Source organism: Podarcis liolepis, assembly GCF_965112155.1.
Source record: "Podarcis liolepis genome assembly, chromosome: 5".
Taxonomy (NCBI): domain Eukaryota; kingdom Metazoa; phylum Chordata; class Lepidosauria; order Squamata; family Lacertidae; genus Podarcis; species Podarcis liolepis.
This window is the reverse complement of record NC_139556.1, coordinates 2,619,872-2,632,396: the sequence shown is the minus strand read 5'-3', so window position 1 is coordinate 2,632,396 and position 12,525 is coordinate 2,619,872. Positions and strand designations below refer to the sequence as shown.

General features: G+C 41.7%; 1 protein-coding gene across 1 annotated transcript in view; it reads left to right on the top strand.

Annotated features, from left to right (window-relative positions):
- Positions 1 to 11,779, top strand: part of PPARA (peroxisome proliferator activated receptor alpha) — a 31,640-nt gene extending 19,861 nt beyond the window's left edge. The window contains exons 5-8 of the mRNA XM_083503455.1: positions 2,188 to 2,326; positions 5,077 to 5,279; positions 10,064 to 10,511; positions 11,143 to 11,779. Of these exons, the coding sequence (XP_083359581.1) occupies positions 2,188 to 2,326; positions 5,077 to 5,279; positions 10,064 to 10,511; positions 11,143 to 11,390 (1,038 nt within the window). The 3' untranslated portion in view covers positions 11,391 to 11,779. The remainder of the gene's footprint in view (positions 1 to 2,187; positions 2,327 to 5,076; positions 5,280 to 10,063; positions 10,512 to 11,142) is intronic.
- Positions 11,780 to 12,525: the final 746 nt, after the last annotated feature.

Below are 12,525 nucleotides of genomic sequence, written 5' to 3'. Positions count from 1 at the left end.
TCCATCATACCTGACCATTGGCTAGGCTGGCTGGGGCTCATGGAAATGTAGTCCAGAATCTGAAGGGCACCAGGTTGGGGAAGCCTTCTTGGAGAGGCTGGCTTTAGCATACAATACATTATGCAATGAGTATCATAATGCTTTTACTGACAGATAATTGAGAGATTTGTACTGGGGCAAAATAAGGATTCATCTAGTAGCAAAGCGAGCTAAAGAACTGGAAATTAAGAAAAATGGGAAGTGGCTATGAAAAATGCCATATAAAGAATTATTGGTACACATGCCTCATGCGATCTATTTTAACACTATGCTATTAACTCAAAGTATCTCATGTGACTTGTTATGTTCAGAGCTCCATAAACTTGGGCAGACCTTGGTAACCAAGGCAAAACTTGTAATTGAGATCCTGCTGGAACAGATTTATGCATATCTACTCAGAAACAAGTCTCACTGTGTTCAGTGGGGCTTACTTATAAGTAAGTGTGCTTTGGACTGCAGGTATGCATAAATTTGGGCTGTTGGCCCCTGACCTCTTGCTGTATCTTCCATACAATATTAGGGTCCATTGCCTGCTTCCCTCCTCTGCCTTGCAAGTCTGTAGCTGGAGACAGGGTGGCAGGGTTTCCACAACCTACACTAGGCATTGGAGGAGCTTGGAAAACCAGGTTAACTGTGGGAATAGTTTCTGCCATGCTTTTAACTCTGAGAATAGTGTTAGAGGAGGGGAGCAGGATCTTGTATAGTGGCACCATGCAACCCAAACAGCCACTCCTGCCTTCCCCTCTGGGACTTGTTTTGCTGGTTGGCTGGGTGTGGAAACACTTGGCCTGCCTCTGCTGCTTGCCATTCATATGGCCATTGGTGGTTGGGGTCAGAGGCACTCCTGCCCACAGCTTTGCTCAAACTTCTGCCTCCACCTTTCTCCTTCGAAAAGGAATGCTTTGGCTAATATTGGCAGTGGGTGACAGAGGCTTTTGGAGTCCACGGGTCTCCCACCGGCCAAACAGCAACTCCTTTCTAGCTTTGAGCTGGAGAGGTGGGTGGGAATCATTTATCATAATTGCATCTCTAAAACTTGGTGCAACTGTGTGGGATGTTTTACCACCTTCGCTTCATCAGACTTGCCTTTGGGGAGTTGGCAGAGCTGCAGAAGGTTGTTGAATAAGATTTGCATTAATTGTGTTGGAATTTACCTGTGTAAAATTGGAAGTCTGTTTTTCTGATAAGACTTGATAATTTAGGTTCCCACATGTCTTGATTCTGTAAAAGCTTCAAATATCCCAATTATTTCATGTAATCTAAGCAAATACTTTGAGTGGTGGTGTAATTTAGTGGACAGTTTGTTTGGAATTTAAGATTGGATTGAAATTGCTAGATTCCTATTCTAATAAAGGCTAGAGATAGTTTAAGAGAACTGAATGTGGTTTGAGAGAGTTATCCCTGCACAAAATGTGTACACACATTTTTGTCCAGCTGAGGCTTCAGTTGACTCTATCTATCTACAATTTTTAAAGCCCTGGCAAAACCAGAAATGATGGTAGGAATAATAAAAACAAAGGGTCCTTTGGCACCTTAAAGACTAATACCTACATTGGTTCATAAGTTTTTGTAGACTACAGTCTACTTCATCAGATGTACAAAGTATTATCCTGCGTAGCAGATATGTCAGAAGGAAATGAAATGCAAAAAAGTATGGGTGCTAATAATGGTCTTATAAACAGGGATCATACACAAAGGAACATAATTTATAACACAGACATCCTTATACTACTAAACCAGTTACCATATAAATTATCCTTTAGGTAAGGTTTTGAACAGATCCACTGAAAACATTCACACCTTGAGTATATATGAGATGGGGAAAATTAAGAGCCTGAAAATCTGGCTCTTATGTCCGTGTTAACCATGGGTAGATATGTTCATCAGAGCAAGGAGGAGTTTCACAATGTAGTATTATGTGTAAATTAATATTTTACATAAAATTTGCTACTATTACTCTAACATCTGCATACTGTATAGCTGAATAGGGGGGGAAATGTATAGAACAATCCTAGACATTTTTACTTGGAAGTAAGTCCTACTGTCTTGAAGTGTTTTCTCATAAAAAACAGGTTTAGGATTGTAATGCAATTCAAATATAAGAAGCTTTTCTTATATGCTAATGTCTGGTCTTTAAACTTTTCACAGGGCTTTTTTAGGCGAACAATCAGACTAAAACTTATATACGACAAGTGTGATCGCAACTGCAAAATTCAGAAAAAGAATCGAAATAAATGTCAGTACTGCCGTTTTCAAAAGTGCCTTTCAGTTGGAATGTCTCATAATGGTAGGTAAGAGTGACCATAATTTTTGTTTTACTTCAGCAAAAAATAAGTTGGACAATGATTCTACATGGATAGCTGGTACGACATCTTATGCAAATACAGGACTGAAGCAAACATGGTTTGGATTCATATGCTCCCATCCAGATATGGAATACATTTTCTGCTCATGAAAATATTGTTCTGTATCTTGTGCTAGAAAAGTCAAATCCAAAGTTGATGGTCTACTTCCACAAAGAGAAACATGAGAACTGCTATAGGAGCCTATTAAATACAACACTGTATGAATGTTTGCACAAGCATTTATTGAATGCTATGTTCCTTCTGTTCTCCAGTCTTCAGATCTAGTTTGATGTCAGAAGGTGAAGAAACACAGAATTGTTATGAGCAATTCCAGATATTGCAAGGTAGCAAGGGGGGGGGGGGAAATGGAATCATCGTAGAGTTGGAAGGGACCCCAAGGATCATCTAGTCCACCCCCCAGCAATGAAGGAGTCTCATCTAAAGCATCCAAGACAGATGGCCATCCAACCTCTGCTTAAAAACCTCCAAGGAAGGAGAGTCCACAACCTCCCATTGGAGTCTGTTCCATGGTTGAACAGCTCTTACTGTCAGAAAGTTATTTCTGATGTTTAGTCAGAATCTCCTTTCTCGTAACTTGAAGCCATGGGTTCGAGTCCTACCCTCCAGAGCAGAAGAAAACAAGCTAGCTCCATCTTCCATGTGACAGCCCTTGAGATATTTGAAGATGGCTATCCTATCTCCTCTCAGTCTCCTCTTTCCCAGGCTAAACATACTCAGCTCCTTCAACCGTTCCTCATAAGGCATGGTTTCCAGACCCTTAATTGTCTTGGTTGCTCTCCTCTGCACACATTCCAGCTTAAACTGTGGTGCCCTTTTTCCAGGATGAGGAGGAACCATTAATGAATACACTTTGGGTTTGGACAGTCAACCAGCTACAAATCCACTTAACAGTTACCTCATTCAACCCACATTTTGCCAGTTTCATCACAAAGAATACCATGGGGGGCTTCGTTAAAAGCCTTCCTGAAATCAAGATACACTATGTCCACAGCATTCCTCTGATCCATCAATCTTGTAACACCATCAAAAAAAGAAATGAGATTTGTCTGACATGACTTAGAATCATAGAGTTGGAATAGACCACAAGGGCCATCGAGTCCAACCCCCTGCCAAGCAGGAAACACCATCAGAGCACTCCTGACATATGGTTGTCAAGCCTCTGCTTAAAGACCTCCAAAGTAGGAGACTCCACCACACTCCTTGGCAGCAAATTCCACTGTCGAACAGCTCTTACTGTCAGGAAGTTCTTCCTAATGTTTAGGTGGAATCTTCTTTCTTGTAGTTTGTTTTTGAGAAACCCTTGCTAGGTCTTAGTAATCACACAATCCTTTTCTAAATGCTCACAGACCAACCATTTGATTATCTATTCTAGGACCTTTCCTGGTATTAGAATCATAGAGTTGGAAGAGACCACAAGGGCCATCGAGTCCAACCCCCTGCCAAGCAGTCCACTGGTCGGTAGTTACCTGCATCCTTTTCCCCCTCAGTTTTGAAGATGGGGACACCATTTGCCCACCTCCAGTCTGCAGGGACCTCACCTGTTCTCCAAGAATTCTCAAACATCATAGACAAAGGCTCTGAGATTACACCTGCAAGCTCCTTTAGTACCCTTGGATGCAGCTCATCAGGCCCTGGAGATTTGAATTCATTTAAAGCAGCTTGGTGTTCCCTTACCACCTCTTTTCCTATCTTGGGCTACAAGCCTCTAATCAGTTTCAAACTATTCATGTATTGAACACTGTAGTTAAAATTCATTCACAAATTTCAATGTAAAATTGCTACAATAGGACTCAGAATGTTGCTAGTTCTGAATCTGAAGGTGCACCATTCTGAGAACACCAGTGACTGAATCAATGTTAGGTTCTGCTTCAGTTGTTGCCCTGTTTGTGTGCTGTTGGTGCAGATAGGAGTTCAGTTTAGGGAGGGACAGTACTGGTGGCTGCTATATTGGACTATGGTCTGGTTGGTGATACACAACTCAAATAAGCCGCTTCTTGGTTTTTATTAATATAAGAAAGATGTTTTTGATGCATTTATCTGTGGGAAGTGTTTGTATTGCAGTTTTAATGCAGTATGTGGGAACTCACTACATTAACACCCTATTTCTCTCTGTACTTCAAATTGCACCCTCTTCTTCTCATTATACCACACATCACTCTGCGCCTCATTGTTGCCCCTTTTTCTTTCCCTACTCTACAGGTTTCTCCAAAGCCTCACCTTTCTCCCACCCATTTATTCTGTCTCTGTTTTTGCAGTGTTTCTTTCCTCTTCACAAACCTTCTCTAAGCCTTCTTTCTCAGTTTAGCTGCAGCTTTCCAGCAATTCACATTGTGGGTTAGCTCCCCACAAAGGCTGTAAAAACTGTGGCACTGCTACCATGTGCTTCTTACTAAAAGGAGATGATGTATTGATGCAGCCATTCTCCCACTTCTGATGGGCTTGAGTAGACCTTTCCCAAAAAGATGTGGGAATGAGCTGCAGACCCGGTTTCTTGAATTCTTTATGGGGTCACAAATAGATAAGAATGGGGTCTCAGCCTGTGGGGCTAGTTTACTCCTTGTGCTGCTGGTGCTAGGATCCTGGTAAGCTAGTATTTGAGCTTAAGATCAGGCTTACAACTGGAGAACAAATGTTTGTGCTGTTCCACTTTAAATGCATGTTTTCTCCTCAGCGATTCGATTTGGACGGATGCCAAGGTCAGAGAAGGCAAAGTTGAAAGCTGAAATTCTAACAGGTGATCATTGTATAGAAAATTCTGAAATCGCAGATCTTAAATCACTCGCCAAGAGAATTTATGAAGCGTATTTGAAAAACTTTAATATGAACAAGGTCAAAGCCAGACTCATACTTGCAGGAAAAACCAGCAACAATCCAGTAAGTATTTGCCATCATAAAGTTTAAAAATAGCAAACTAAGCAAATGGTGAGCTAATGTGTATGTAAGACAAGTAAAAGCACTTCTAAGAACTGCGGATGGAACCGGCTGTGTTAGAAGAGACATTTCCCATTCTCTCTCTTCTCAGGAGGAGGAGGCGCTTATTTGGTGGCATGCATTATGGAAATTTCTTCAAAGTATATCAGTTTATTTCAGGGCAAATTTATGTAGATTTTAATGACTAATTGATTGATCTGTTAAAACTTTTGTACAGTGGTGCCTCGCAAGATGAAAATAATCCGTTCTGTGATTCTCTTCGTCTAGCGGTTTTTTCGTCTTGCGAAGCAAGCCCATTGACGGATTAGCGGATTAGCGCTATTAGCGGCTTTTAGCGGCTTATCGGCTTATCGGATCATCTGATAAGCAGCTTAGCAGCTTAGAAAAGGGGGGGGGGAGGAAAAAAACCCGCAGGAACTCGCAAGACATTTTCGTCTTGCGAAGCAAGCCCATAGGAGATTTGTTTTGAGAAGCACCTCCAAAACGGAAAACTTTCGTCTAGCGAGTTTTCCATCTTGCGGGGCACCACTGTATGAGCAAATTTTATTTTAATCTGGAGACAGCCTTATTATTATTATTATTTATTTTGAGGATATGTACCCCACCTTTAACAAGTTTCTTGGACAGTTCACATAAAGTTAAAAAGACAGTAAAACAAATAAAAGCAGAAAGATAAAAATTGCACAATATAAAAGAGCAGCATGAAAGTAATACTTAAAGAGAGTGTGCTCTGGATACTTTTGTAAATGGTGAGTTAAAGCCACACCAATCGTCCTGAGCAGCTTGTGGTGAAAGCTTTTCCTAAGGACTGGAACTTCGTAACTTCTGGCATTTTGAAGTATTGTTGCTAGGCAGTTGACTATTGCGTATTTAGCCATTTTCATAGAAGTATACAGCTGAACTGGCCAGTCTCATACCACGTAACCTCTTCAACTGCTTCTAAGCAAATGAAAAAGAAATAAAGGATATGGGGCTTTAATTATAGGGACACACACACCCCTTGTCTTGTTGCCTGTAGATGAGTATGAAAAGTTGCAGCCTGTATGCTGAAAATGGCCCCTTTTACTTTTGAGCCTGTTGTTCTGTGTGGTAGCCATACTAGGCTAGGTGGTTTTGCGTTGGGGGTGAGAGGGACAGAAGGAAAGGAAGGTGGAAGAGATAATTTGGAGATATGTGAAACTTTATCTGCTTGGCACCAGGAAACACAGAATTTTTTTCTCACAAGTCCAACGGGATTTAGAAGTGCTTATCTTTTGGTTGGATCTTGCCCTGAAGGTGGTTTCCCCTGCTCCCCCTCTTTTAGAGGATGTAAGTCATAAACGAATCAACTAAAATACTAATGCCATAATCCAGCCAAAGTTAAACATGCTTCAGCCTCATTCATTTCAAGTCCAGGGTGCCAAATTTACAGTGGACAGTTCCTAAAGCATATTTGGCTGTGGGGGGGGGGAGAGATCCCCTGGGGTGTGTTTGGGGGGGCAGGGGTGGTGAATGAGAGAGACGGGGAGAGATTACCAAATGAACTTCTTTGACTGCTTTGGGAAATGATTAACTGGGTTTTAGAAATGACTAAGCTTGCAGTACCTTAGTTCTCCAGCAAAAGCAGCAAAGTTTTACAACATCCAGCTTAAAATGTTCTGAAATGGCCTTACATCATTCCTTTCTAATTGTATTTACATCAAAAGCAAAAAAATGAACACAGGATTGAAAAGAAAATTGGGATTGTTATTTCACCATTTAAAGGTGGTATGTCTATTTGAATCAATAGGGAGCTCTTCCACCCTCATTGCAGTAAAGATTATATTATTTTAAGATCACATGTAACTATGAAAGTATTCAGGCAATGTATGCATATAATAAATTGCTCAGTATTCCACGACTTCTTCATACAATCCCTGGTGGTACATAGTAACCTGATTTGGAATGGGCAAATTTCAAAAGTAAGTTGTAATTTTGCCAGAGTTGCTAGAGTGTCAAAGAAAGAAAAATGTTTTGTGTTTTTTTTTAATCCACATGAATAGTCCTAATGATGTGGGTTTTCCAGAATAAACTGAATTGGAGTCTTTACCACACTGAATTGAAATATTTGGTTGATGGGTGCAATTCTATCCAGGATTACTCTGCAACAAATTCAGTTAATGGCAATGGAACTTGCTTCCAGATAAATGGGCATCGGATTGTAGTTACATTTTGCAATCCTTATGCTAGGTGTGCTGATACACCTCTATTGAAGCAGCCTCCAAATCCTATGTCCATGTAGTCAGGAGCAGGGAAGTACAACATCAGGAGAAATAAGCACATCAGAAAAACAACCAAATGCCCACAGCATCTGCAGAAACATTGCCACAGTCTGCTATCAGGACTGTGGCAGTGACAACATCCACATGACACACAGGCAGCCAATGAACCTGTACACCCTCCAAGACACACCCTGCATTGCAACACACACAGTAATGGAAAAGCACCCTCACTCTAGCAGGCCTCAGTGGCACAGTTAGCAGTGCATTAGCCAAGTGCTTTAAGACCCACACTACCAGTTGGTACTTCCAGGAGGCTGGAGAAGAGACTTGCCATCATTGCTCTACCCAACGCTTACCTTGTGTTGCTGTCAGCCTCCTCTGGAGGAGAGGTGGGGGAGCCAGCTGTATGCCATCTGCCCCTCCCTCTGAGCTGCATGGAAGGCAGGCTCCTGGGAGTGCAGAATCTTTATTGGCAGTTAACTTTTGTTTTGCTTTGTACCTATTCAATGTACCTATTCAACAACCTAGATGGTTGTTGTTACTTATACTGAATTTATTCTGTGTTTGCCAAATTGTTTTGTCGTTTTTGAATTTTCTGACATTTTCTGTATTTTGTATATTCATATTTCTAATACTCTGTATTTGTTTTGAAAGTTTGCTTTAAGACACTTTAGGCATAGCTCATTGTGGAAAAGCAGCATATGAGTGAACTCAGTCAGTGACTCTAGTACTGCCTGTTCAAAGGGATTCCTCCAGACAGAGGCAAAGGGGCTAACATAATTTTCTGGGCAAAGTGCACTGCAGATCAGATCCTCTACCCTACCCTCAAAAGATAAGCATATTTGCATAACAATGGAATATGCTAATTTACTTTTGTAGCTGCAGATTTATAAGTAAATAAGTGAGAAGACTCTTACCAGGCATAGCTGTCAACTTTTCCCTTTTCTTGCGAGGAATCCTATTCGAAATAAGGGGATTTCCCTTTAAAAAAGGGAAATGTTGACAGCTATGTTACCAGGTCAGGGGACATATTGTCCCCATCTTTTTCCTTTGGTAAATATCAAACTGGTAGGAAACCTTTTTTATATGAAGGATCACTGACCCACAGAAAAGATAAATTGAGGCACACACAGAAGTAAAAAGCTATCTGATTGGCAGGATGTCAGCAGGCGCAGCTTTTTCATAGTTGTACTTCCATACCAGCAAAAACTTTTGTATTCTTGCTTGCCGCAAATATAGTGCCTCTTCTGTTATCGGTGTTTAAGGCACAAGAGCCCTGCTCTCACAATGCCAGTCCTAAACTATAGAAAGATCTCAGGTGTTACTCTGGGTCTGTCATGTAAGGCTGGATACATTTCAAGATAAGGCGTGATATATTAGATGGAGGTGGTGTCAGAGTCAGTATTAAATGGTTAAATGCAAAAGGTATATACTGTAAGAACATTGGCTGTGATTTTAAATATCCCAATGACAATAGCAGTGTTGTCAACACAGATCAAACAAGCACCCTTTCCTCTTCTTTTTTGAGCAAAAAGGATTTGACCCTTTGACATTAATATGCTCATTTAGGTGTTTATACCAGCACCAGCAGCCTATGCACCCAAACCCCCTATTTCTTCTGATAGGCAGGGGAACTTTTTCCAACCTCAACCATTATCCTGATCTTTATAGACTTTTTCTTTTTGATTTTTATATATTTTTAAAAAATATAAAACACCCTAATATTTTAAATTGTTTTCATAGGGAAATAAATGCATGTGCTAGACCCCCAACCAAACTTGTGTGATATCTCCATGTGCTCCTGCTCCCTTCCCCACACTAGTTGTCTTGTTTCCTTCTCCCTCAAGACCCAATACAATAATTTTTTCATTGACTATTTTGAATGCTGCTTGTGCAATGAACAGGTGGCTTGGCTGACAAGCCCCTCACTGAAAGTGCTTCGAGTGCCTTCTCCTACGCATGCATAACTCTTCCTCTACCCCTCCTTGTGTGCAGTCGCCTGATCTTGGGATTCACCCATGCTCACAGGTGTCCCCCTCTTGCTTGTGGGTGTGGGCATTTTGGCTACAAAGCCATTAGCATGTGCCTTCCATCTGCGGCTCTCTTTGCCTTCTGAGAATATGCCCCTGTGGGGTTGGGATGCCATTGTGAGATGTGGTACCCAAGGCTGTGGGTTCCAAACCATTGTCTTAAAACTTACTACCTTAGGCTGTGAGACTTAGCTATACAAGCAAATCCACATGGGGCAAATGCTTCTGGTGGTGTCATCTTACAGTGTATTCATTACCTCTTTCAAAACGCTGAATGTTCTTGAACAATTTATTACATTGGTGGATCCCATCTTCCATTAAACCTGGTTCTGAAGACACACCTTCAGTAGGGGCTTTGATTATATTTGTTTTGTTCCTGTTAATATCTTAGTATATTCTATTGCTTTTAGTATATTTATAAACAGTTAACATATTTACTTTCACTATCTCTTTGTAGCCATTTGTTATACATGATATGGATACGTTGTGTATGGCAGAGAAGACACTGGTGGCAAAACTGGTAGCCAATGGAATACAAAACAAGGAGGCGGAAGTTCGAATTTTCCACTGCTGCCAATGTACCTCCGTTGAGGCTGTAACAGAACTTACAGAATTTGCCAAATCCATCCCTGGCTTCTCTAACCTAGACTTGAATGACCAGGTGACGCTATTAAAATACGGAGTTTATGAAGCCATTTTTGCCACATTAGCCTCTGTAATGAACAAAGATGGAATGCTGGTAGCCTACGGAAATGGTTTTATAACTCGAGAATTCCTCAAAAGTTTAAGGAAGCCATTTTGTGATATCATGGAACCGAAGTTTGATTTTGCAATGAAATTCAATGCATTGGAGTTAGATGACAGTGATATAGCTCTTTTTGTGGCTGCTATAATTTGTTGTGGAGGTAAGACTTAAAGCTTCTATACCTATGTATTCTAATTAGTGATTATCTCCATTTATACTACCTCCCCACCTTCCTACAATAGTATTCAGGGCAGCTAACAATAGCAATAAAGCCATTATTTAAGCAAGTAACAGTAAGATAAAGAATATAACAGTAGATTTTGGGTGGTTGAGAAACAGATGGAAAGATTGGAATATTTCTTGCGTCATACTGTGCAGAATGAATGATTAGCTGCTGTTCCTCATGAACCTCGTATGAATTTTACCTTTCCCTGTTTCTAGTAATTTCCTTTCATAAGTTGTTTGAGTTGGTTGAGAGCAAAAATGGACAAGAGGATAGCTATAAATGACAAGGCAAAACAGTTTAACAGATCAAAAACATGTTTTTGTCTGTTTAAAAGCTGCTTTCTGTTTATATTGGTCTCGTGGTTTGTGACTGTATGAGGATTTGAAACGGGTTTTCCCTAGTCTAGCAGTCTTAAAAACTCTGCTACCCTCATTCTTGCAGTTAACATTAGGGAGAGGGTCTTTTAGTAGGGTCTTTCAGTAGGGTCTGAAGCAAATATAATTTATGGTCACAGATTAACTCTTCTACAATAACTTGATGTGCTTTTTTTTGTTTTGGTGAACAGATCGCCCTGGCCTTGTAAACATAAGACACATTGAAAAGATGCAGGAGAGCATTGTGCATGTACTCAAACTTCACTTGCAGAACAACCATCCTGATGACATCTTCCTTTTCCCAAAGCTTCTACAGAAAATGGCTGACCTCCGACAGCTTGTCACAGAACATGCTCAGCTTGTTCAGATTATCAAAAAGACTGAATCTGATGCACACTTACATCCTTTGCTACAAGAAATCTACAAGGATATGTACTAAGGCTGTTTTTTTTTTGTTTTTTTTTGTTTTTTGTTTCGTATGATGTGAAAATACAAAAGCAATAGATGGGAGCAAACTACTTTGCACAGTTCTCTCTGTTGTGCTTTTATTTCAAAGCATTAGTGAGCTAAAAGGTAGGTAACTGCAATATCATATTTTTCTTGCCAGGAGGTATTTTTAAGTACTTAAGAGAAACTGTATAGTATGTATAAAAAATGGCAATAAGCTGTGATTGACTTGAAATTTGGGCAACAGTGGTAATATCATTTATAGTACATCTGAACTTACTAACAACATACACTTCTTCTGAAGTTTCTGCACTTTTAAGCCTTTCTCCCATCATCTTCATTACTGTAAGAAAGCTAGGAGTTTGGGCCAGGATCCAAAAGCTTTTACAGTGGTGCCTCGCAAGACGAAATTAATCCATTCTGCGAGTTTCTTCGTCTTGCGGATTTTTTCGTCTTGCGAAGCACGGATGCACCCTGGTACTGTATTATAATGGGATAGCGAGCAAAGCACAAAGCGGGTCGCTCCCCAGCAGGAGGAGTTTCCCCAGCCTGGAGGATCTGTTGCCAGGAAGAGGCAAAGACACCCCCTCCCACCTCCCCACGAAAACAGCCCCCCTTCCTTTGTCGCCAAGCCTTGCCGCGTCTTCGCTCGGCCAAACCGCGTCCCACATCAAAGCCCCAGCCCGCTCCTCTCCCTCTCTCTCCACGAGGTGCCAAAGGAAGTTCAAGCCCAGGAACCGAGGGCGGATGCACGAAGCGCCCGGCGCGGACTCTCCCTTGCTCCCCCCGTTACCTTGCGCCACGCCGCCGGGCTCCCCACAGTCTCGGCAGCTGCTCCCGGCTTCTTCCCACCCCCGCAAAGGCGCCTTCGCGGCGGCCCAAGCGCAGTGGATGCCTCCTTCTCCTTTGTCCCGCCTCCTCCTGCCTTTGCCCAGTTAGGGCAAAATGGAGCAGACACGTGGGGAGGGGGAGAGAGAGAGAGAGGCAGAGGCGGCGCAGAGACCCAGCCAGATCCGCTGGATCCCAGCCCACCTGCCTCCTCTGTGCTTTCTCCAGAAGAGGATCCCTCTGGAAAAGGTAGGTCGCTCCCTCGCTCGCTCCCTGCCAGCCCAGTTCCCGCTTCAAAA